Source organism: Mycteria americana, chromosome 2 (genome assembly GCF_035582795.1).
Source record: "Mycteria americana isolate JAX WOST 10 ecotype Jacksonville Zoo and Gardens chromosome 2, USCA_MyAme_1.0, whole genome shotgun sequence".
In the NCBI taxonomy this organism is placed as follows: Eukaryota; Metazoa; Chordata; class Aves; order Ciconiiformes; family Ciconiidae; genus Mycteria; species Mycteria americana.
Window position 1 is genome coordinate 49,189,850 of NC_134366.1, and position 26,569 is coordinate 49,216,418.

The window sequence follows — 26,569 nt, forward strand, 5'->3', positions numbered from 1 at the left end:
TTTCTTTATCTCCCCTTCTGCCTGCCCCCAGGATTCACAGCAGCTGCAGGAACTGTGTGTCTCCAAGACTTTAAAGCTTAGCTAAGTGGGTCAGGGAGTGGTTTCTTATCTGTAAAGTGAGAATAGCAGCACTACCCTTCCACAGCAGCTTCTTCTGAGGACAGGGAAGAAGAAGAAGAAAAAAAAATAATAAAGTCACAGAACCCTTAGGTCTCACTGACTAATATCCACACCTATTTAAAATGCCTGCAATGCAAAGCAGCATTTTGGAGGTGGAACAGAGAATTGCCAGAGAAATACAAAGTTAATTAATTCAAAATGTGATTTAAGGCATTAACAGCAGCATTATTGTCAGCATGTGGACTTGGAGCACATCAGAGATGTTTGACATCTACAAATAGCAAAAAGCATCAAGCTGTTAAGATCAAGAAAAGCAAAGCAGGTGATAAGACTGTAGTTGCTGCAACTCAACATAGCACTCTTGCCACAGCCTAAGCCCCCACTGCTAGGAGCACAGATTTCACTTTTTAAAAAGAATCAAATCCCTCACATTCACTGGCATCTTTCAGTCCCTCCTGACAGTTCCTTCAGGTCATCCCAACAGCATGTTGCAGAGCTCACTGACAAAACATCCACTGCACTAAAGTAGGACGCAGAAGCACACAAAGTACAGCCTTGCACATAAAGGCAAGCTGCCTTCCCATTCTCTCTCACCTGGAGACTCCCACAGCTCAGGTCCCTTGTGCCTTCCCCCACAGCACCAAGGGGCTCATTCTCCCCAGCCTACAGCAAGATTCTCCAGATGGCATAGGGCTTAGATGCTTGTGGCTCGTCCTTCCTTGTATCTGCAACTGATACCGATGCAAAGACTTTCTATAAAACAGACTATTCAGCAGCTAGAAAATTAACGTAGAATATACCCCCCCTTCAAAACAATAAAGAGGTAAATTAAATAGACTTTAATGATGTTACATATATTTCCCCAGATAACTCCACTGGTCTTGTGTAACTGTGCTTTTCTGTTCAAACAGGCTGCAGCAATTCTAGCTGCTTAAATACAGATCTTCAGATTTCGTAAGCACAAAACACTTTTACCCAGACAAACACAGTGCAACTCACATACAGTAAGTTCAGTAAATAGAGACCCAGGCCCCATAGTTACTAAAAAGTCAAACAGTTTGTCAAATGTTGTGGTTGTCCAAGAACATTTCCAGCTGCTGGAAACTAACACCTTTGTTCTGCCTCTGGTTCCTGTCGCAGACTCAAACAGGGAGCACAGTCAGACAAACTTCACCTCTTGTCAAACAGAGTTGGTTCATGTTTGCTGAACAGATTCATTAGCACTCAGAATGGCAGTACCTCAACAGCACCTCTGTTTTATAGAAATAATTTATTACACCCTCTACTAGTACAAAAATTTACAAGCCAGTTCTTTTTGTGCCGTTTCCTTTTTCCCCTCCAATAGAAAATACCAAAAAAGGAAAAATTCATGTAAAGCCTAAGTCCATTACTATGTGGGAAATGCAACATAATTCTTATCAACTGGTATTTTCCCCACAACACACAGATGAAAGATGTGATAAGCATCTCAAAGTATTTCTTAACTATTTTTATACAATGGTGTCCCTAAACAAAATCATTAGTGGGACAGTTAGGACATTTTGGAGACATTTTGGATGAGTTCTTGCCACATATTTAGATGCTACTGGTAACCAAAGCAATCTTTCCTATGAGTATTACTGTAAAGTTATTTTAATCTCAGGACAAATTAGAAGTGAAACTCAAAGCTTATATTTTTTCATTCTCATCACAAAAATTAGAAATATGAATTTTAAAATGTACAAATTAAAAACCATGGAATTTGCTCAGTGTATTCTGGATCGCTTCACTCTGCTCATTTCTCCCAGTGCTTTTCTTTTCTGGGATACTCCAGTTCCAAGTTCTGTGTCATTCTGAAGGTAAGACTCAGCTTCTGGCAGGCAGTAAGACTCCATTGGGGGAGGTGGATCCTTCAATAGAGGAAGAAAAAAAGTGGTTTAGTTCAAGTCTTTCTTTAGCTCAAGAAGCTTCTGAGAAGAAGGAAACAGCTCATTAGTTTTCTAAAACTGAAAATAACAAACAAACACTGCACACCTACATTTTGAATATGTTTTGTAAACTCCCTACCCTGCAACAGATCCCACTGCCAGCACTAGAACAAGTCATGTTATAGCAATTAAAATTTGAGGCCACGGATTGAAATACTCAGCATAGACACTTCTGGCCACGATTCCTGGCAAAGGAGGCACATGACCCATAGAGCAGGAGTCCCTTTCAGAGGCTTCAGGTGGCTGGGGTTGTTGGAGGCCAGGGCACCTGTGGGGCAGGTGAAGAGCACCCCTAAAAGCACCCTCAGGCATGCACACCTGGATGAGGTAGTCAGCAATGTACTCCGGTTTCAGGCAGTTCACTCCCTGGGCTGCCGCCTCTGCTACATTAATCCTGGTGTCATCCGGCTTCAGCTTACTGAAGTCAGCAAAGAGATGAGTTGCTTCTTTAAAGACAGACACAGAATGACCAGAAAACACCTACAGATTAACACACGACAGAAAAAACGAGTTTATTTTTGTGTTTCTTCCTCAAAACAAATGCAGTTCATGGCCTATAATTTCACTCATCAAATTAACTAGCAAAGCAATGGGAAATAAAATACCATTTACAGCTGCATTCTGTACCATCGCGTACCTTTCAAGAAGGGTGATCCTTCTCATCAGAGCAGGGAACAGAAATTCTATCTTCAGTTCCCACCAGCACTACTGACTTGTGTGACCTCAGACAAGCTGCCCTGCCTGACCCCATGCAAAATGAAGATGACATAGCTTTTTCCTCCCACCCTTTGACCATGTCTCACCTATCCTGTGTAAGCAATTTTGTTGGTTAAGACGTTTTACTCACATGGAAAATGCCCAGCACAGAGTTTAACAGAAAGAAAAAAAAAAAAAAAAACAAACAAAAAACAAACATGTGTATTTAATTCTTTTTTCAAAAAAACTACATACTTTTGCTCCTCCTGACTGAAGAAGGCGCCTGAATCCTGCTTCCTTGGTTTGGTCAACATTCAGGATCACTTTCCAGCCGCTGAAAGCTCCCTAGATAAAAGACTCAATTTAGTCAAAAGTACGTCGGTACTAAACAAGTACAAAGACTTAATGGATCTATAATTTTCCCCTTTCGTGAATATCCATCAGATGAAGATTTGCTATCACCTAGTTTTGTCTTTAAGTGTAAATGGCAGAAAAAACCCCACATAACATACAACTATTGGGCCAACACCATACAGCCAGGCAACTCGCCACCAAGCCCTTTCACCTGCATAGCAAGATGGGCAAACTGATCTATGAAAAGACCCTTGGCAATGAGTATTTTTTCCAGAACACCAGACACTCATCTACAGAAACACATCTTAAGAAAAACAGTTACTTGGGAACAACATTTCCACACTACCCCATGCACTACATTATCTACTCAGTTACAGTAACAGCACCTAGGGCCAAGTGGTTGCCTCCTAGAAGCACTCACTCTGGTTTCCAAGTAGGCAAGGGGTACAGAGGATTTGTTACAAGCGTTCATTTAAAAAGGCTATTGTAAAATACATGCAAGTCAAGATTTATCCTGATGCAACTGAAACATCAGCAGTATTTCTACTTTTCAATGGATATTTGACTGCAATGCCTGATTTGAGAGAGGAATTAAAAGGCTTTGTGGAGCCCAATTCCCACTTGCAAAAATCTCACTGAAAAACTATGGAACTTGCACCATAAAAATAATGGAAGGTGCTTTAGGAAAGGTGCGAACTTGTGCCATGTTTGAAGCACAACAGTATGCTCACTGCTAGAGCTATAAAAATGCTGTCCAGAGAGCTGTATTCACCTATACGGCACAGCACAGGACTTGTAACTGTTACTGCCAGTACCAGTTGTGGTTTCTTAGTAAAGCCGAGTTAGGCTAGCTCCCCAATCAGAGATGCGAAGTGTAAACATAATCTTCATGGCCAGGGGAATGTTTATATACGTAAGTAGCCACATTCCAGCTTTGCAAAAAATGAACAATGGTTCAGGAGGAGATTAAGACTTTTAATATGCCAGCACTAAAAGTTTTTTTAAAACAAAATTACTTAACTAGAATATATCCAGTTAAGCCATTTTGTTCTTAATAACAAGGCAGATTACCTTTCCCTGCCAGTTAAGTTTCTGAGTTTCTTGGTGACAATCCCTGTCCTGTCCACCCACACTGTACAACTTACATGAGTATCTAAATACCTCAACAATACCAGTTTCTTGCCTCCCTTTATGAATTTTTTTCCTCCACCTCATGGCTGCGAGTGCTAGTTTCTTCTGGTTTACATTGATTCCAGGCAAAACATCAAGTATGGAATTACTTCCCCACTCATAATCTTCTTCCTAGAACAATCATAAGCTTGAATTACAAAGCAGTCCTGCCAACTTTACCAGCAGAAAAATAAATTTAAAAACCACACCAAAATGAAAATACAAAAAAACCCTAGAACAAATCCCAAGTCACTCTAGCTTTATATATTGATTTTATCTGGCCAAAACAGCTCTAGTTAAAATTAGAGATATGGCTCTTAATTGCATCTATGTATCTAAGTCAACTCATGTTTTCTGTGACATCAAGTTACACTGTAGACAACCAGATTCCTCTTGCAATGGAATGCAACAGCAGAGCAAAGCAACTCACTGCTCTGGACACCATCGACTCTACATTTCTGCAGTGTCTTCCAAAACAATGAAAGTTGGTTTTGATACATAAAGATATGAACCAGTCTACAGGCATTATTTTAAAGTTAGCCTGGTCAATGTAAAAAAACTACTAGACCCAGGAGAAGTGTGAAATAATGGTTAGGGAGGTGAGCACTTGGAAAAGAGTGTTCAAAAATGTTTATGTACGTGGTTACAGAGATGGATCACTTAAATCTATTATGTTCATTTATTGAAAGGATCAGGATTTAATTCCTGGTGTAACAAGACCCACATAACTTTAGCTGATACCAATGAGGATTTACCAAAAGGTACTCAAGGTTCAATTTTCAGAACTCACTATAAAAATATAGGTATTTTATTTGTCCTATACTAGGAGTTTGGTCCAGGACTAGTTTTCAGAGAAAAGGTTCTCAATTTCTCAGGCTTTGGATCCTCTAAAACTCCCAAGGCTTGGGCACCCCAAACTGCTAATTGCTTTTGAGAGGTTAAGTCCTGTCCTAGTAGTGCAAAACAAAGAGAAATGAGAAAAGGTGCAACATACTCATTTCTCGATATAAGGTCACATGCCTGAACAAAGCAGCCAGCTCCTCTACATGCCTCCAGGTAGGAACGATGAAGCACCCACTTTCCAGCTGCCATCGAAGCCAAGAATTTTTCGTTTCGAAGAGGATGTCCCACAACAATGTGCGTGCAACTTGGATCAAAGCACTGTTTCTCAAGTACTATTCCACCTTGGAAGTGAGGAATGAATTTGATTCAAAATATTTAAGGGTCATGGTGTACCACAGAAAGGATCAACTCAAAGTGAGAATTATTTGAATTCAGATAAAAATATACTTAACTCAAATTTACACTGAAAATATTATCATTGAAGTGACATGGGCAGAAGCTGGCAAGAAAGGAGCAGCAGTCAGGAAAGAGTGGCTCTGATAAAAATAAAGTGCCACTGTAACACAGACAGGAACGAGAGAGACACCAGAGGACAGCAGTCCTGGGCACTCCCAACAGTAAAGAATGAGGCCGTTGTGGAGATAGCTAAAAGAAACTGCCAGAAGACAAAACCATTGCTGTTTTATGGCAAAGCTGATCACTCACATAATAATAATATATTCAAAGAATCACTCACAAGCACAGAAAGCCATAAATTTGAGACCTCAAATCTGATGAGTCATTAACAGAAGCCCTTTCTTTTCTCCAACGAGCCACAGCTGACCAGCTTACAGACACATACTATTCTTTGCATTTTACAAATATCTGGTACCTAATTCCTCAATCAGATGGCAGTAATCAAATCTTTCTTGAGGATTAAGAGAAGACAGCTGAAATTTACGGTGTTTTTCTGGTTCTTCATCAGCCTTCTCATCTTCTGTAACAGCCTGGAAATACAGTAACAGATTTTGAAAATATGACAGAAAGATTAGGTTGACAGCTGACTATTTCTCTGCCAAACATTCTGGGTTATTTTTATATTAAGTTTTCTTTTAGCCAGGAAAAGCAGAACCAAACCTGTCAATCACTTGACAAAAGCTTGGACCTTATCAAATCAACATTAGGCTCCTGCTTAACATCCTCTTGGTTCCCCCTTTCTTCAGGGCACAACTGAACCAATCTGTCACAAAAACTAATCCTTCATTCATATCCACCAAATGCCAAGTTGAACACATGAAGAAATCATCATCCATCTATCACACTGCCTCATTCATTCAGGCTTGCTATAACTTCAAGGGCCTCTATGCGTTTCCACCACAGCCTATGTACTAACATGACACGTTATGCCTTTGAGGACACATAGCTGCTGAAACTTTGAGCATCAAATGATATACTGTGGGCAAAAGACTAAACTCATTTTCCTAGCCCCTTCCAAGTTCACTATAGCAAAGCAGAATTTTAAACCAGGTTTTTGGCAGAAAAATAATTTTCAGTTTGTATCTAAACATAAATTCCAGATAGCACCAAGGAAACAAAAGTCTAAACTTTTTTCCATCATCCCAACATGGCTGGAGGAGTTCTGAGTAATACACATTGTAACTCTCCACTCCAAAGCCCAACTCAGCATTCCAGCAGGAACTAACAGGACAAAAAGCTTTATTTGTCTGAACAAACAAGCGTTATTTACTTGAACAAACATTATTTGTTCAAAATCTCAAAGAAAGGAGGAAAAAGAAATAGAACTGTACAAAAGTAATCCACTTCAAGATTCTTAAATGCAGATATTCACCTATTTTATATTTACCGTCAAGTTCAAATGTTCTTGGAGTGTCACTACATCTCTCATAACACAAATCATGATGAACATTTCTTCATATGACAAACCTTTTCTTTGGGCTGCGGTGCCACAGGAGGGTTAGCCAGTGGGAAAGCAATGCTGGGGGCCTGCGGAGTGGGGATCAAGTGATCTTTAATTGGTGTTTCAGGATCTCGACATACAGGATTTTTTAGACCTTCAATCAAATCTCCATCCTCAGCTTCTGGAACAGCTGTGAAAGTAAAGCTTTTTTGCATGACTTGTCTTTGGCTGAATATAATTATGGATAAAGTTTAAAAAAAAAAAAAAGTAGCTATCCTAAAAGGACAAAATACAACTGCTGCTACATGCACAGTTACATTTCACCATTGCCTTTCTTAAAGATGCTCTTCCTTATACCACAAACCACCAATTGCAATATTGCAGACTCATGTGCCTGGACACCTTGTTTTGAAAACAAGAAAAACCTCAAATGGCCTAATTTCTTTGGCTAAACCACACTGATTCAGTTGAACCAAAAATCAATTGAATGCCTTTAGCTAATTTTCTTCAACCTCCTCTAGGACAGGGTCAGTTTTCAGGAAGACTGTTGCCACAAGCAGAAACTCTGTAAGTAGACTGAGGGAAGGAGTTGGGGGCAGGAGGGAGGCAGTGGAGAGAGAAATAAAAGATTCTGCTTTCTTCCCATTCCTGCCTCCTGAGAGATCGCGAAAACAGATGAAAAAACATAAGTATGTTGCTTTCTTAGTCCTAGCAGTAGACTAAAGACTTCAAAAAGAACATAGAACATAAATACAGTATCTTCACTGAATCCTGACCTAAGCGTGTCCATCGGCAGCTCTGACACATCTGTTTTTCGGGCTCATGGGTATCTTCTTCCTATATCTCCATTCTTCACCTATGAATATTTCCACTATAATTAAAAAGATTCTGCTACTAGTATTCCCATCTGAATTCCACTATACCTACCTGAATGGTTACTTGGAAACCAGCTGTGGTTCCAAATAAAAATTTGGAAGATTTCCTAAAGTTGATGCAGACTATTTTTAAAGACAGATGCTGCCTTGGTGTTTGACCACAAATGGATAGGAAAGCTTCTCTTCAAAACACAACAGCACATAATGGAGCTCAGAGATGTAAAATTGTATTTTTGGCATTCAAGAAATGCCAACAATGCTCACTTTTTTTTTTTAAAGGAGAATTCAAACATTACTGCATTTTAAAAGTCCCAAAGATCAAATGGATGCTGTAGCAAAGAACAAGGATATTGTATTTCTGATTTTACCTATACCCGCAACCTCTGCATCAGCTAAAGATCCTTTGAAGGCAGACTCATCCATGTTCTTATTGACATTGCTCTGACCTTGCTCAGTGTACTGGGAAGGACTATTAGGCCACTGAAAGTTGCTGACAAGTCTTGCTCTCTCCTCCCTCGCAGTAGGATCGTCCCAGATGATCTGCTCACTCTGGGATGGCTCTGTGTTGATTTCTGTGAGTGCCTGACGGGATTGCCTGAGGAAAAAAGCACATATACCTTAAATATTCATTTGTTTTACAGAAGACTACCATACTAGAAGGCAATGTGTTAATGATTACATCAACTGTAGCATCCAAGTGACCTCATTATTAGAAAGCATGGCTAGGAAAGGGGAAAATTTCAGTATAAAAGCAACTCCAGCAGCCTGGCTTTGTGGGCCTAAGTGTCAGCATGGCTGAAAAAAGGCAACCAAAATATCGGTAGGAGATGTTTTTATTACGTGTCATATTGATAAATTATTCCAAAATCGGTGTATTCTACTCTTTACTGAACCTATTAATTTGCAAATAAACACCAAGCTAAAGGAATAATTTTGCAAAGTTTCCATTACTTTCTTACTGTAGCTCAGCATCATTGTTAGAGCTCTAATCCTATTCTCTGTTTAGAGAGAAAAGAAAAAGAAAAGAGGAGAAACATTCACAGAGGTGCTTTGCAGGAATACCTGCTACTTGTATATGACCTACATACTGAAATACTGCAGCAACAGTTTCTTCAAAATCTGTAAGAACACTAACTAATCTGAAGAGAAAGAAAATAAATCAGTTGGCATAATTAAATAAAACACAATCATACTATTCTATGATTTTTTCAAAAACAAAGAGATACCCATTATGGCTTAAGATAACATTCATTCTGACTTTACCTAGCATGTCCAGTTAGATTCTGAATTGAAAGAGAAGCAACTTAAGTACATCAGCAGAGAAAGACAATACATTTGAAAACCCTGGAGACCTATTCATGTTTCAATGACTGTTTAAGAACGCGCAGGGAAGACAAAATAAGATACTGTGAAACACAAATCAATACCTTAGAGCTTCCAAGACCCTACTGCGGCCATTTCGCACAGACCGTGTGCTATCGGAAGTGGATGGAGAACCATCAAAACTGTTCCTTGAAAGGGAACCTCTTTGCCCTTGTGGTTTCACTAGCGATGTGGCAGACATGATCTCCTGCAGCTGCCTTTGGAAGTTCTCCCTCATTTCTAGTGCTTGGGTTAAAACTTAAGAGAAGAAAGAAAAGTCAAAAGATCAAGACTGTTATATTGTAACAAGTGAAAAGTAACTGAAATTCCAGTCAACTTCCCTCTCCTGCATCAGGACAAAACCAATACATTAAGAAGGGGAAAAGCTATCTGGGACAAAAATATCTAGGAAAACTACATATGCCCTGAGTCACCTATTCCTAGACACAAGTAGAAATCTCCATTTGGCTAACTTCTGAATTTGCTCACATGATCTAACTTACAGCCACAATTCTCCTGTAACACATTTACATAACAAAAAAAGTATACTCTAAAACAGTGATTTGTCATGTTAAAAACAAACTTCAGTGTTTTAAAAACAAAGAAACAGCAATTAAGTAATTTGCAATGGATGATCATGATTTTCGTATGGGCTGTCAGTCTTTACAACAGAGAGCAAAACCCTTCCCTCACATCCAGCAACAATAAGGGCTAGCTGTACTTGACTGGTATACAAATTAGTACCTAAAGCTTCCAGATCTTAATCTGGAACCACCTGAAACTGTAAGAGGCTTACATTGATAGCTTGATGTTCCACAACTATTTTGAAAACAGTGATTTACATTCACCTCCTTTGGATTCACTTGTTACAATTTGTTCTTCCCCTGTAGTGACCATTTCCTTTATTCGGTCAGTAGTTACATCATCTTCAGCATCATCTTCATCCACTGGAATAATCTAAAAACAATTAAGACAAGTAGAATTCTCAAACACCAAAATTTTTTGCTTTTTACCCATGTTCAACACTTGTATAAATTCAGCAAGATTAATAAACTTGCCTTTGAGTAAATCAAACCTTTCTGCTACCACAATGACAGTAAAACAGTGAACAGCAGCATCAATGACAACACCTATTCTGTGGTCTAAATGTCTACTAAGGCAAGTTCACACCCTGGATCTTGTTACCTACAAAAGAAGACTGGACCTACATCATTTCAAATTTGGAAAGCACTTCTGATCCTGAAACGCCTGTGTTTCCCTCCATCACCCTAGAAGAGGAGTATTACAAATGCAGAAAAACCTTAAGGAACATCTGCGATAGCTACTATTAATTACAAGCTAAACCTGATTCAGGGCATCGCTGAATAAGCATCAACGTTTTTTATTAATATGTTAATATAACAATTAAGTTAACTGAATCCAAATCGCTTCATAGAACATGAATTCATAGCACACATTATACCTCATTGTCCTCTGCTGGTTTTCCAGTTGATTGAAGTTTACTGGAGGAGGAGAGCCTGACATCTTGCACTGCACTGATGTCCAGGCTCATTTTGGGATTGTAAGTGTGAGGAAAGAGAGATTCAGGAAGCCTTTTATATTCTTGGGCACTCTGTAATAGCATCAGTTAACATAAGAAAGATGAGAAACTGACTGAGATAAAAGAGAAATCCCACATCTAAACATAGGAAAAATATAAGAACACCACCACCGAAAGAAGTACTTTACACAAGAGAAAAAATGTGGCCCTCATTCTGGGAAACATGCAGCAGAAATGTTCAGTGGAAGAGAATTTCTTCTCTCCTCATGGAGAACAAAGTAAAAGTACATCAGTGAAAACTGATCGCTCAATTTATAAATGCAAAGCAGGATGGGAAACATCAGTTCCTATACATATTCAATATGAATTCAAACAGAAAATCAATTGCCATATAACTGGTTTTAAACCTCCATTTTCCTTCACTTTTAATAAGGGAACAAAGTTAGCTCCATACCTCTAAAAGCCAGTGTTCTGAAACAATATGTATACCCCGTTCTTTAACAGATTTGTATTCCTTATTGTTGTCATTTTGTCCTCCCTTGTAGATGAAGTGTGTTACTGTTTCATCAAAGCACCATCTAGAAAAGAAAACAAAATACAACTTGAAGATACCATTTCCTATCAAAAAGTATTAGAAATTCATCCCAGAAATTGTTCTATCCCTTATTCATGTTAAAATACTGTTTTCCCTGTTTTGTTATGCCTAAATAAACAATTTCTTCATCAAAAAAGACAGCATTCAGTTTCAGGATGGAACAATTTCAGTGTCTTTTGAAAGCATTCCTGAAGTAAACAAAACTAAATCTGATAAACATATGGAAGAGGAGGGGTTTTACTTTAGTTTTTCTTGGTGTTTTTTTTTATTTAAGTTAGTAGAGTTTCGAATCAGTTTCTGAAAAGAACCGGCAACCCAGGATGAGAGAGCTTTTTCTTTTATTGACATACGGAGCTGCAAGTGAAATACTGCTCCTTGAAGCTCAAAATGAACAAAATGCAGGATTCTAACATTTAAACCGATAAAAACTATTTGCTATCTAATGCAAATATCTTCAGCATTTCTAAGCTACTACCAAACGTAAGGGCAACTTCCTCATCCACACTATGAATAATAACACTTGTCATAGAAATCAGTAACAAAATATATAAATCAAATTTAGCGGGAGCAGAATTCTGTCTTAAATCACAAAGATTAGTTTGTAGTTTCTCTTTGTGACAACCTATTTTTCCTAAGCTTTTCTAAGCACACTAATTTAGCCATGCTTACAGTCTGTAACATAATTAGTTTTGAGCCAGGGAGAAACACACACAAATTCAGATCAGATTCAAAATCTAAAATATAAAGCAAATTTTAAACTTCCCAAAAGCTAAAAATGTTTCATAGTTTTCTTCAAAAAAGAAGAAAAGAAACAAACATTTTTCTGCAATTCAGGAAGACTTCAGGACAAACAGTCTTTCCAGGACAGACTTATCAAGAACACAGAGACTGAGGAGGCAGGGAGGAAAGATGGCCTTATTTCCCATTAGAAGTGGATAGCCTTATTTTGCAATAGAAATTGTTTAAGGTGGTGAAATCTAATGTTTAGCTATAGCAAAAGGTCATAGAGATAAGCATATTAGAATGCCAAGACTCATATTTATTAGATGTCACATCAATGTAGAAGCTTAGAAGCTGTTTGTATCAGTTGATACCTGTAGTCTGCCCCAAGAGAAGCTGCTACTGCATTCAGTTCACTTTGCTTCTTACTAAGTTTTTTACTAACACATATAACAACATCAGCTAGAGGCTTGGGCTCTTCTTCCTGTTCAAGCAGCAGGGAAAAAATAGGAGAGTCATGTTTGGAAGGTTTCTGTATCAATAATAAAAGTACTTTAATATTCAGTGTAGCATGTAGTAAAATATGCAATAACAACAAAACTAAGATAAACATATTTTCTCTATTTTAGCTACTCCCAAACTCCATGGTCAAAACCCAGCACTATTATCATTCCATGCACTAGGAATCCAAAGACAAAAGATTCACTCTCAGCCATTCTCCCTGGAACATATTCTGCTCTTTCCATCACAGACCGAGCACTTCCTGAACACTGAAATTAGGGAATTATTACACCCGATGCCACAGAAGTATTTCACTGTACTGGAGTGAAAAAAAAATAAGAATATGGAGTTACAAAATAAGAAGTGATAGCCTTCCCTTGCTGAAGGCCATTAGCTTTCTTGCCCCTCCTCTACATTGAACAGTGTAATAACATGGCAGTAATAAATACTCCCTTTCCTCCTACATCATCTTCTATTTTCTCTCACTAGGGTATATTAGACTGAAGAGGCAAGATGACTACAAGAAAGGATAACATAACATGTCTCTGTAAGGGGATAAGCAACTGATCACATCTTGTGTCCCCTAGTAAGCAGAAGAGCAGCGCCTTACAGAGGAAGATAGGAAAAGAAGACACATGTATTAAAAAAAGAACTCCTAACTTTAGTCCAATACAAAATATTTAACCCTGCTCATCTGGAGCCTGGGAATTTCTTACGTGTGATGAAATCCTCTCATCCCAATACTACAAAGTCTAAATTGGTACATATTTCTATGCCATGTTACTTAGCAACTGCTTAATATTCAAGATAGTAGTACAGACAGTAGAAAAAGGTTTTAAAATTCTTTGCCTTCCAGGAGGAAACTCTTCTATCTTACCTTCCTTTAACTGTCATTGAAGAATGCATAATCATATGGATTTCTACACAAATATATCACAAAGAACAATTCACAAACTCCTTTGTAACTTAAATCACGAAAGATATGGCATTTTCTTAATTAAGCCTATGCTCCAGAAACTCAAAACCAAAATTTCCTACTGCTTCTGGCTGTGCAGTGGTCAACTGAGGGCTGGCAGTAAGAGCTACTGTATGCCGTGTGCTGTTTGCCAGTGCCAATTTCAAGTTTCTACCGATGACTTCAGAGAGAGGGGTGCTCAGTTTCCTGGTTTTTTGATCAGGACCTCCAGGAGTTTCCAAAGCTGCCAGAGCATCCTACCAAAAAAGAAGCAACGGACTGACTTTTACAAACACATTACAAAATTCTCATTCAAGTGCAAGTTTCACAAATATAGTCTATAGTAAGACTTCACACGCCTAAACCAGGATGGTGTACTACAGTAGCACCTAGCAAGTGCAACTCTAGTAGCATTGCACAAAAGCAGTACAAGACAACCCCAATCTTAGAGTCTGCATAAGCAAAACAGAAAGATATATTATTAATCTTTTTCACTGCCATCAATGAAAACTGCCCTCAGTGGAAAAGCCAGTGGCCAAACCCAGGTATTGCTAATCCCAACCAATTACTTTAATTTACTAATACCTCCCCCCACAAGAGTTGCGTATGAGCGTGTGACTATCTGTACCTTTCAAACACCAATTTTCCTACTGCCTTTTTAAAAAAAAAAAAAAAAAAAAAAATTTTGGTCTAGAACATCTTGCTTTTGAAAATTATCAGTGGTGAATTATTAGATTTCAAAAAGCAGAGTACCAACTGAATCACAGAATCGTTTAGGTTGGAAGGAACCTTAAAGATCATCTCGTTCCAACCCCCCTGCCATGGTCAGGGACACCTTCCACTAGACCAGGTTGCTCAAAGCCCCATTCAACCTGGCCTTGAGTACTTTCAGGGAGGGGGCATCCACAACTTCTCCAGGCAACCTGTTCCAGTGCCTCATCACCCTCACAGCAAAGAATTTCTTCCTTATATCTAATCTAACTCCACCCTCTTTCAGTTTAAAACCATTACCCCTTGTCCTATCACTACAATCCCTGATAAAGAGTCCCTCCCTGTCTTTCCTGTAGGCCCCCTTTAAGTACTGGAAGGCTGCTATAAGGTTTCCCTGGAGCCTTCTTTTCACGAAGCAGAACTATCTAAAGAGAACACTAGATTCTTCCGGTTTTGTAATAGATTTCTCAGTCTTTAGATGTAAAGAACACAGACTGTGTACTGCGTGAGGTGTAGAACACATGAGCATATGATGCAATAAACATAAAGGAGCTTTGTTAAGGACATTATAGCATCTACTAGTCAATAAATTTAGTCCACAGGTCATTAACTAGAAATATATGTAAATAAACAGAGCCAGTTTTCCTGACTTCATTCAACATGCGAAGCCTGTATGTTAACAGCATAAAAAGGTGTAAGCACAGGTTTCTGTGCTGTATTTAAATGTATGCGCATCTTTAACCCTACTGGCTCTACAGACTAAAAAATTTGCAAAGATGATCACCTTTACATCAAAAGAAGGCTTGAATAACTTGTCTTTGGAAAGAAATTTTGACGGTGTATCAAGATGTAAAGACGGTTCTTTCTGTGGCAGCCCCCCTTGTGCAAGAGGGGTTGTCTTCTTCCCAATATGATGAGAGATTACAGCTTGGAAAGCTTTACTCTGGAACCTGTTGATATCAAGAGGGGTCACAGCTGTTTTTTTTCTGGCTTCAAGGAGATAAGTAGGTTGTTCTGAATCAGGAGATTTAACAGTTGCTGGTGTCTTGCTAAGCTGCGTAATGGAACTCTCCTTATCTTTAAAAGAAACAAAGAAAACATAAGTAAGCAATCTGATTTTTCTTTTTAACACAGATCTCACATACACTTTTATTTAAACAACTGAAAGTTCATCTGACCTTCCTTCCCCTAAAGAAATAATTCATATCACCCCAATAAATGCTCTAAACTGACAATTATACTTTAAAAGCCAGTACCTTAAGTGTCTCTTCCAGTTAACTACTTAATTTGAATTACATTGGTACTGAGCTTGACCCTAAGCATCTGAAAAAGAGCAAGCAACCCCTGGCCCACTCACACTGTTTGCAGTTCCACACATACCTGTATAGCTCACATACATCGTACAACAACTATCAAAATACAAATCCAAGAAAAAGATGTAATATACAACAAACCCTTCCCTTTCAACATTAAAGGCAATTCCTCCTCCCTGGTTCCTTACTTTCCATGCAATGTAAAATTTCTTTCGTATTCATGACTCTGAATCTCACTTCTTTAGGTCATTATGTACACTTCCAGTCCCTTATGCCTTTGGATTAATAGGACCAAGATTTAGCCAGGAATAAACCCTTAAAGCTTATCCATCATAAACACTTCTAGATAAGCATGACTCATCATCTTTATAGCTGAAAAAGATTAGTACAAGAATTGCTTTTACATTTTACTGCTCATTTCCCCTTCCCCCCGCCCTTTTCCTTAAAAATGTAATATACAGATAAGATATGCCTATGCCAACAACATACCTTTTGTCCTCTGACTTAGTGACCCATATAATTAATTCACAAGGGTACTGGTAAAATAGGTCTACTAACATTCAGTATTAAATCACTGTAGTCTGCATCTTAATATGGAAGAAATATTGCCAAATAAAAGGTGTGAAATAACTGGAAAAGGAGCAGAAGCATCAGAAGATGAAGTAGGCATGAAGGACTGAGTAGAGAGGCATCGAGTCATGGCAGACCAACAAGTATGAAATTCTAAGCTGGATCTATCATTAATTCCCATGCAATCTACAGAGCAGCATATATATCAGAAAAGACAAAGCTGAGACACGGAGCTTGATTCCCAACTGACTGATAACCACAAGACTCCACTAGCTCCAAGAAACTTGCAGCAAACACACAGTATCATTTCTATAATCACGACTCAACAGCAGGAAAAAAAAATATGGAAACAATACCTGGAAAAATATCCTTTAGCTCTAATACTTCAAAGGTGTTAGGAAAAAAATTTCATCATACCTGCCTTCTTTATTGTGAACGAACAGTACAATGACACAATCATACTCCCTAACTTGCTAATAACCAACCTTCAGCCTCTGCATTTTCAACCAAGAACTTGCACTCATCGGCTCTCTTTCCTGTCCTTGCAGACTCCAAAAGCCAAGCTACAGTGACTGCTGGCAAATTCCACTTCTTTGCAGCTCCATACTTGGAACCATCTGGTTCTCTCACTACAAGATGGGTACTGGCAAACATTCCCTTTTTTGCATTGGCTTTCCGCACAAAGAATTCTTGGACTCTAAAATTAGATTAATAAAACATTAATTTAGTCATTAACAAAATTGATCTAGGGCACGTTTACAATATTATAAAAGGCATTAAAAGCAACAGAAAAAGAACCAGTGGAATTATCTAAGGCCATCTACTTTGCACTTTACAGCCTAACCTACACACGCACAAAAAAAAATTAAACAGTAGTGTTTTGCTTCTATCAGTATTGAAAACATAACATTTCTCATACTCCAGAAGTCCTCACATATCCCATTTCCAAATCATACACTGGGCCTAACATTCTTCTGCAAGATTAATGGGACAGGCTGGATTCCTTTCTGGAGCCAACAAGCATTATTGTTCATTTGGAAACAGTTTTCTCTATATTACAGTTTTTCTCTTATCATCAAGGACCTAATCTTTCAAGAAGCTGGGAGGACTGAGAACTCACCAGCAAAGAATTTAGTTCAAGCAGACTACAAATCAGATCAAATGATACCTTAAGCTATACAATTTTGCCACTTCATGACTAAACATGTTTTTCTTAATGTTTTTCAAAGATCCTGAAGAATTGGGAGCAAATAATTCACCATCCCAGCTCCTAAGAAATGGTGCACTATCACTGGTTATGAGGCTGAATGAGAGAGTACTGAAGAAGAGGAACAATGGTCCACTCCTGGACAACTGAAAAGCAACTCAGAAGGCCTGAGATCCGAAAAACTGACTTTTTTTTTTTTCCCCTCTGTTCTAGAGCAGAGCAAAAAGTTACTGAGACTTGGTCATTGGGAAATAAGAGACTGAGCGTATTCTGGTAGAAATTAGGCTGTGTGAATACTGACTAAGTTTCTCTAAAGGAGAGGAAAATAAGAGAACTATATAATAATGTCTCATTGCTTCAGCAATAGGTTTTGTAAATGAAGAGAATCCAAAAGAGCTTTAACTCTAATATTTGTTACTCCTGTAAAAGAACAAATGAAATGCATAATGGATTTCATCACACTGCCTGTCTAAGAACAAGAAGAAACAGGTGACAGGAGACATACCTTGCTCCTAGCAGTCCTGCCAGATAAACCAGGGAGTCTCTCTCTGCTCCAGTGAACTGGCTAAAAGAAAGAACACAACCTTCCAGAGGCGTAACTCCTTCCATTACTGGGACTGGTGTGAAAAGTGGATTGGACCGGGGATCTAAAAGGAGCTGCTGTTCCACACATGTTATCTTAAAGAAGGTGCAAGAGAGAACAATGCAAATCAAGCCAAATAGCAGTAAACCCAACAATATTTCAGCAACTGAACAGCATTTATGGACTGAACAACAAACAATCCTGCTTCCATCATTACATCTGAGACAAATTATTTTCCATTGAATCAGATAAATTCTTTTCTGGATGATTTTAATTTTGTTGTGTTTGACATACTAAGGCATTATTCAGAACTTTTCAGTTACTACTCTTCCAGCCCTGGAGGCTCCCTTAAAGTAGTTCAAGGCATGATCTGAGGGTCTGTATAGATTTACTTCACAGAAACTTGCCTAGTACTGAAAAATACTAACAGCAGTTAATCTACATCATGTGCCCGCTCTTGGCAAATATGGTTAATATTTTTTGACTTTGAGCTATAAAGCTGAGTTGCTCTTCTGCCACAAGTTAAAAAGCTATAAAAAACATGAAACAAAAAAAAGTAAGCACAAAGATATCAAAAGAAATCATTATTAGTTAACTAGCTCCTTCTACGATTCATTATTTAGAGAGAATGCTGTTAAATTTTCATATAAGAAGCCTTTCAGTCATGACAATGAACTATTTAACAAGCCTATAGAAAATAAAATGAAACAGGTGAAAGATACCTTACAGATGCAAAGGCTTTAAAGCATGCTTTCATTTAGTGCATTTCAGATGAAACAAGGCTATCCTCCAAGTATATTTCTTATCTTTCTTATCTTATATTTCTTAAGCCGCCAGTAACTCTGCATTCTGACAAGACATATTTCTAATACAGATACCTGTTTACTCATGGAACTGAAAGTATAACTCCCTTACCAGCCATGTATTTGTGACAACATCACCAACAGTTGGCTTCACTGTGCACCCCAATAAAGGTACCACAGCATAGTCTGCAATGGTTCGGCTTTGCAGTGGCAGAATTTTCCCAGCATTCTCCTTTATAATATCTGCAATGCAGGACTCGTCCTCGTCACCAAAACCCAAAAGAAGAAATCTCTTTCTGACAAATAAGCCTCCTTCAACCAGTGCAGAAGACTCTCCCAAAGAACCATTACAGACAGAAGATTGATTCTCTCCCTGAACAGTCAAGTGAGCAACATCATTGAAGGTACTGGATGTTAGTTTTTCAACTTCATCTGAAAGGAAAAAGACCAACCATAGTAATTGCTTGACAAGAACATCAAAGACAACTCAAAAGAGTTTCATGAAGAAATGACAGTATTCCGCTGTTTTCAGTCACATTTCAGTTAAAAACTGCTCTATATAGGCCTGTTTAAATTTGATTTCTAAAACACAATATAGAAGTTTAAAAGCTAGCCACATCTAGTACATTAATAAGCAAATGCTGCAAAACTCAAATGCTAATTATGAGCAGTTAAACTTCCCATGTAATGCTGAGCCTAGAACGTACCTAATGTAGAATGATTATTTACATATAGTGAGAGGAAGTCGTCTTCAGCAGCTTTCTGGTGCTTTATAACATTCACAGCTTCTTTCTTCAAGACACTGTTATTTTTGGGAAGAACTGACTTCATTCCAGGTCGCTCCAAAATGGGGTTCTCCAACAGCTGGTAGTTTAGAGGGATATACTGCTCCACTGGATGTAGATGACCTTTACTAAATGACTCCAGCAACCATTTTGCTGTTACTACATGAGGCCTATAAAATAAAGTGTTATACAAACAAGTTACAGCAGGTTTCAGAACCGTGATTCTTCTTTCCTGCTCTGCAAATACTAATATATACACGCATCTGAAGTTTGTAACTCCAACACTAAGCAAGCTTTGGGAACTTTACAGACCTCAAGATTTTTTAATTCTTTCAGTCTGAGAACAGAGAATTTCATACTTATTTTCTATAACATAAATTATATCTGCCACTGCTGGGTTGCCAAATCCTTCCTCCTCAATATATTAACAAATACATGTTAATACCTCTTTTCACCAATAAGAATACTCATTTTTCTGTTCACTAAGGTGACTCATGGCTAACCAAAGAACTACAGTATTCAAGAGCACACAAGGATGTACTTATGAATACTAGCTGTAAGTCTTCTCATTTAAGTCAAGAACTGTTTAGGATTTTGTTTTCCTGTTTATAAGATGGTGGGAGAAAGAAAACAAGGCAGAAGTAGACCTTAAGCAATATAGTTATGAGAACCTGTGAGCTGTCTTGTCCAAAAAGTGTTTCAGCTCATCATTATTTTCCCCCAAAATGACATGGGTAACATCTTCATTAAGTTGATTAAATCGAACACCACCACCGCAATTAATAAGCCTTCTCATCTTGTCCAACTTCCTGCCGCTGAAGCCACACAGATAGATCTACAATGAGAACAGAGCAACAAAAAAGCCTTTTAAAAACAGAAAAAAAAAAAGTAAAAAAAAATTAAAAAGAAGAAATAAAGTAGGATATTTTGGTATAACTTGTTTTGACTGCTGTAGAACACAGAAGCAAGTGGTGCAGCTTCTGAGAAGCAGAAAATTTAGAATTGGATTAATTTATCTTTGCAAATTAATCTAGCAAAACTTCAATATTTACTAATAGAATGATGCCCAAAGTCGTACAACCAAAAAAAAAAACCCCACCCAAAACCACACACCAATTCTAGAACCCATTCACTATAGTGTTTAAATATATCTGTCTATAAATACATAATTTTATATTTATACTACATATTTAATACAATTATATACACATACACATATATATATAGACACACATGCAAGCTACAGCATGTGGACACAAAACAAATCCAGCATTTGCAACTGACCAAGGAAACAACAATTTAGTCAAGCAGCAATTGCCAGTGCCTCAAGTTAGTTGCTTCCACAGGGTAAGACTGAACATTTCAAAGTATACATTGTTAAACATACTCGACACCCATCTAACAAATCTTCAGGGGCAGGAAAAGAACTTATATCCACGTTTTCCAGCTCATCAGGAAGAGGATCCAGTCTGCTGCTCATAGCAGAACTACATGCAGTTTCGTTAACACCACTCAAATTGATATTGGAAATGTGGCTGACGTCCGAAAGGGTATGATCTTTAAACAAAAGTAAAATTTAAAAAGATGCATTAGTTTTGGCTCATCTCTCTCCGCTGCCTCACTAAACAAAATACAAAACTGCCACATATGATTTTGTTGGGCTAGAAGGTAAAGTCTGAAAAATAAAAAATACTAGGTAAGTAGCTAGTACTTAGTAAGGTACTAGTACTAGGTAAGGTTAAATCAAGGGTTTTATTTACACACAGATTGAGTATGGTCTTACTAGCAAGAATGCTTATGCACCTTCTGTTTATTCCCAAATGGAGGTCATCTATGAGATAGCAGCCAATTAAACCAGTTTTCAAAGCTTTTATTCCAGTTTTGTGGCCACCTATTAGAAATACTCTTAAAAATAGAGAGGCCTCTCTGTACTAAAGAGAAGTCAACTTGAAGCTCTGTGATTTAAAAGAGTTATATGGAGTTTCCATAACACCTAACTTGAATTCTCAGTGCTCCGTTGGTAGTGCTCACCCAGTGCTCCTGCTCAGTCATTTCCTGAAGTAGTAGTCAGTTAACAGGTGTTTGGAAAGACACATTTAAAACTGGCTGTCTTTCATGCTACCATGTTTTATACAAAATGATTTTAATTTTCCTTCTGTTAATAGCATGGAGTAAGTGAAGACAAATATATGAAGAAAAAAAAAATTTAAAAAAAACCCCCAAATCAGCATTTGTTTTCCCCCTAAGACTGCTGTAAGATTTAATTCATAACAGACACTTGTTTTAAGCTACAAATGTATGAACAGTCTTTTTTTAGGACTTAGAAATATACACCACTTATTCTTAAGCAGACAATCATACGCCTAATCCAAGTTTACTTTTTAAACAATTATTCCCATGTTTTAATTCTACACATGTTGGAATATTAGATGTGCATAAAAGTAATCTGTTGTGTTTTAAGCATAAGCAGAATCAGAACCCAAACTGTCAAAACAGCATTGCAAAACCAGGCAGCACTCTGCTAATTTGAAACAGTTCTTCCTCCTTACTACAAATGTTTCCTACCTTACTTTAATATATTTTAAAAAGGACTAACTTACTATCAGGCTTGCTGGCATGATTCGTAGGTGTTGATGTACTGGGTATATTACTCCGGTTTGATCCAGCCTCTATTTTATATATTGTCTCATCCTGACAGAAGCCTTTCTCAATGCTGTCAGAAAACCACTGCACAGACACACAGTGCACATTCCATTTTTTGGCACATTCATACTTCTGACCTTTCAAAAGTAAACAAAATAAAAATCACAAGTTACTAAAAGGCTAATGCTTCAAACAGTGATTGCTGAAAGATGGATGGACTTTAAGAAAATTTAAAAATTCAGATAACTGATTTTAATGTGCAAGTTGTGTTATCCTGGACCCTTCTGATAACCTGCTTATTTATTCCCCTTTATTTAAAATTAGAGTAAAAAATCTCATTGATGGCTAGCTCATGGGTACAGTATAACAGGGTACTAAACAAAAAAAAAAAAAAGAAAAGAAAAAAGAAAAGGCTTTAAAGCTTTCAAGCACAGGGAAAAAAATTTACTTCCCCATGGGGAAAGGGAGGGAAATTGGGGAAACAAGAAAACCCTTCCCATTCTTCTCACAATAAAACTACAATCCTTTCGTCTTCCCAAGATGAAAGAAAGGGAGCTTTCATTTCATCTTAGTAGGGAGTTCAGAAGGCACAAAGAATAGATCAGTTAAAAAACATTAGTCCACAATCCAATTTCAATCAGCATATAAATTAAGTCCTATCCAGCTCTCCCAAAACCCCATAGTTTTTCTTTATTCTTCCATCGCCTCTAGGATTCTCCCTTTTTCTTCTCTTAAATACCATCTGGGTCTTCCCCCCCCCCCCCCTTGTTTGTTCTCTTTCTCATGCCTTTAGAGCAAAGTAAAGGTGCCCTGTGTTACTCGTCCTATCCACAGTGATTCCCTACACAGAAGTAGTAAGGGCAACACTGAAGCAGAGACAGAGACAGTTCAAACTCTTATGCTTATGCATATTCACACTACTTCAACTCAAGAAGTGAAAGTAGTATTTACTCTGAGAGTTCTACCTTTTGGATCTTGAACTATGAGGTGAGTACATTCATTCATCTTGAGCTGCCCCGTATACTGCCCACCATGTTCAGCAGTGAGGCGCTGGACTTCTTTCCTGTCTGAACTACTTAAGCCAGTTACGCAAATTGTACAGCCAAGGAACACAGGACAAGCATAGTCTTCCATGTTAACATCAGTGTACCTCATTATGCTAAAGGAATGAAAGAAAGAAAAACAAAATAATTTTTTTTTTCCAAGTATAAGCAACCAGAAAAAAAAAAGTAGTTTGTATCACCATAAGAATTACCAGTCCCCAAAACAAAAACAGTTTTGTTTTCCTTTGTTTTTTATACCTTTGCTGAGACTTATCCCACAGTGTCTTAACCCAAGAGGGAAGCAAAATAGGTTTTTTCAGGGAAGCAGCTACTAAGTATTTTTTGCTGCCAACTTCTCCAGCTATAAGATGAGTTACTGACACATTGAGGTCTCTGTACACACGTCCACCCATCATCTGCACATATTTATGAACTTCTTCCTGGGTGGGGAAAAAAAATTATAGAAAATTATCAAGAAAAAAGAAAGAACCTACATCACACTCATGTTCACCTTAAAAACCAAATCATGGATTTAAATTGTCCATGTTTTTTCCTAAAAAACTGTTCAAAAATACAAAATGGATATATGTGGAAGCCATAAACCCCATAAAATATAATTTCCATTTTATTTGCATTTATGATAAGCTGAACATAATATGTGCCCTTAATAAAAATACTACAATCATACTGTACGAGTAAAATTTTACGGATGGTTGACATTTTAGGTAGTATAAATTAGAAAGAGATATCAGAATAAATAAAAAGTAAACTTCTAAGATAAACTATTTAAACCATAGCTGACTGGGTATCCAATTTTTACTATGTACTTTTGAGGAACCAGAAATAGAGCACGTTGTCTGTAGCATTATAGCTGCAGACAAACTAGCAAGATAAGTGATCCATCTAATCAGTTAATAAAAATCCCTAAAACATACATTTACTTCCATATTAATACAGCTGAAATCATATATATGGCTCTGCTTATGTAATATACACATGTGCATGCATAAATACACCACTACATACACATTTATATAGCACATATACTTGTAAGACTCCCTCTTTCTCCATACAACTCTCTACATAAATTATACATAGTCTACTAACTATAGAAAGACTAGATATATCTAGACACAGGCACAGTTAGACATATATGGTATGACTGCTGCCTTAGTAATGAGCCATCTGAAGCAAATGTCAACAATAATCAGCTAAACAATCCATTTTGTACAATGCATTACCCTAACATCTTTTTCAAGGCTTGTACAGGATACCGTTACATCAGCCATGGTCATATTGTACACAGGATACTCAGCTCTTGGGACACATCGCTGGGACTGCATACAGTACAGGACTGCCTGTGGTCCAACAATTCTACAACCAAGCTGCAATAAAATAACAGAAAAAAAAAAAAAAACCAAAGAAAATTAGCAGAAGGTACACTGGTATGAGGAAGACTTTCCTTGTCCCTGAATCCTGAGGAAGACGGGGCCCTTGGTCTCTCCTCCTCCTCTAGCATCTCCAGGTAGTTGACAGTTTTGTTTTTACTTTCAGCTGTGGATTTTCAGTACAAGCCTTGTAGGTTTTCCAGCCTCAGTAAAAGCAGCAGATGCTATAGCTAACATGTCAGAGAATTCCAGCTAGCCTATCTTTGCCTGCTGGGCAATTCCTTGCAGGTCAAACGAAATCATGTTACTCAGGACGTAAAAAAGTCTGAGAGCCAGCTTAGCGATTCCAGCAGAATCAGAACTGATCATACTATTTATTTTTCCACATGCTTCAAAATAATCCTTATGCTTTGCTAGTCATCTTCTTCCCTAAATAGAAGATGCAGTGAAGTTTTAAAGATTTTATTGTGAATACTTCATACTGCTATATTCAGTGCAATAAGAGAGAACATACAGAGTGTAAGTATGGACAGGAGTGCTTCTAGAAAAGAAAGAATATAGCTAGAAGTAAGTTGATGAGTAGCATACCTTTTTGAGGTGATTGAAAACAGTGCCTCTAAAAGGGTCACAAATGTAAAGTGATTTATCATTTTCTTTTATACTGAGTGCTGCTTTTTCTTCAAGGATCTGGAGATATTCTTCTGACTGAAATTCTTTTATAGACTGCAGGTAAACAGTGCAACATTTGATTAACAAATCACAAACAGCTCACCCTGTGGAAACTACACAGGTACATCTACTTGAAACAGCTCACACCAAAGCTACCATGCAAGAATATACTGGCAGAAGAAATGGTTAAAATACCTCACGGGGGTCCCTCTTATTCCCCCGAGTCTTCACAATATGCAGACTTAAACATTCATCATACAAACTTTCAGGACCTGATCCTGCCATACAGTGCCTGTAGCTTCCACTAACTTCTCAAGGTGGAAAACAATCCACAGTGCCCTTCCTAAGTTTGCTTAGTGCTTAGATGAGTGACCACCATCCAGACCTTCCAAGCTACGTGTCACTTCACTAAACGTCAATAGGTTTTGAAATTATAATTATTTCTTGTTCAAGTAATTTCTTCAACAAAATTGTTCTTGTTCCACAAACTTTATTAAACACTAAACACCTCTATTAGAGAAATAGCTTTATTTCCAGATGTATATAAGCTACAACTAAGTCAACCACAGAAGTCATTTAATTAGATAATTCACCAAACTCACTGAGGAAGGTAATCAAACCTACTTACCTCAAGAGCTTTAAAAAAATACTCCGAGTTCCCAGCAGACTTTATGAATTTCACAAAAAATGGCTCCTTACTACCTTTCATCCTTTCACTGAGAAGCAAAACCCAGTAAGCATCCTGACATTCCCGGAACCGCGCAGTGACGGGGCGCACCGCCCACCTCCAGGAGCTGCGGAACCCCTCTCGTCCCCGTCCCTGTGCCCGCCGGCCCACGGGCCTGCCCCACGCCGCCGACTTCTGCCAGAGAGGGGCGGGGGAAAGCGGGCCCACCGGGAGGCCCCTTCCCCACAAGGCCCCCTCCTCACGCCGGGGCCCTGCTGCCGCCCGATGCGCCCACCTCCAGGCTCCCGCACACCCACCGGCCTCTACTCCGCAGCGGGTGCTCGGCACTAACGGTTTAACCACGCACCGCACCGCGATCCCGGCCCCGACCCCAAGGCGGGACGGGAGCCCGACCCCAGCCCCTCACCCACCACCCAGCACCTCCACGGCTGGCGGGAAAGCGGCGGCCCTCTCACTACGCAGGCGCAGAGAAGGGCCGAGATGGAGAGGGCGGTGTCTCCAGAGGGCGGGGCGGGACGTGGGAGAGCGAGGAAGGCGCATGCGCTGCCAGAGATGCGTGCGGGGAGTGGTT

At 38.4% G+C, this 26,569-nt stretch overlaps 1 protein-coding gene across 4 annotated transcripts; it reads right to left on the reverse strand.

The window, feature by feature from the left end:
• Window positions 1-44: 44 nt before the first annotated feature.
• TOPBP1 (DNA topoisomerase II binding protein 1) lies at window positions 45-26,472 on the reverse strand. Of its 4 annotated transcripts, none has more exons than XM_075493315.1 (28): window positions 26,405-26,472; window positions 25,939-26,026; window positions 25,230-25,364; window positions 24,495-24,638; window positions 23,512-23,693; window positions 23,176-23,369; window positions 22,168-22,347; window positions 20,955-21,124; window positions 20,239-20,402; window positions 19,490-19,737; window positions 18,895-19,214; window positions 17,902-18,074; window positions 16,675-16,886; window positions 15,091-15,383; window positions 13,679-13,852; window positions 12,514-12,623; window positions 11,279-11,402; window positions 10,747-10,896; window positions 10,133-10,241; window positions 9,350-9,542; window positions 8,369-8,517; window positions 7,074-7,237; window positions 6,022-6,136; window positions 5,328-5,491; window positions 4,299-4,439; window positions 3,039-3,128; window positions 2,406-2,567; window positions 45-2,009 (listed from the first exon to the last, which is right to left on the reverse strand). In XM_075493315.1, exons 2-28 carry the CDS (start codon window positions 26,017-26,019, stop codon window positions 1,866-1,868), a joined length of 4,485 nt encoding a protein of 1,494 aa, XP_075349430.1. In that variant the 5' UTR covers window positions 26,020-26,026; window positions 26,405-26,472; the 3' UTR covers window positions 45-1,865. The 4 variants fall into 4 exon arrangements, with proteins under 4 accessions (XP_075349430.1, XP_075349433.1, XP_075349429.1 ...); XM_075493318.1 differs by having other exon boundaries at window positions 46-2,009; window positions 8,291-8,517; window positions 26,419-26,467; XM_075493314.1 differs by having other exon boundaries at window positions 46-2,009; window positions 8,291-8,517; window positions 26,405-26,465.
• Window positions 26,473-26,569: the final 97 nt, after the last annotated feature.

Excerpts from the sequence above, each read along its gene's own strand:
- TOPBP1 (XM_075493318.1), bottom strand. The coding sequence starts at position 26,019 with ATGAAAGGTAGTAAGGAGCCATTTTTTGTGAAATTCATAAAGTCTGCT. Across the intron at positions 13,853-15,090 it reads AGCCTTCTTTTGATGTAAAG|GATGCTCTGGCAGCTTTGGA; the intron begins GTGATCATCTTT and ends CTTTTTTGGTAG. Across the intron at positions 2,568-3,038 it reads TTCAGTCAGGAGGAGCAAAA|GTGTTTTCTGGTCATTCTGT; the intron begins GTATGTAGTTTT and ends GTTAATCTGTAG.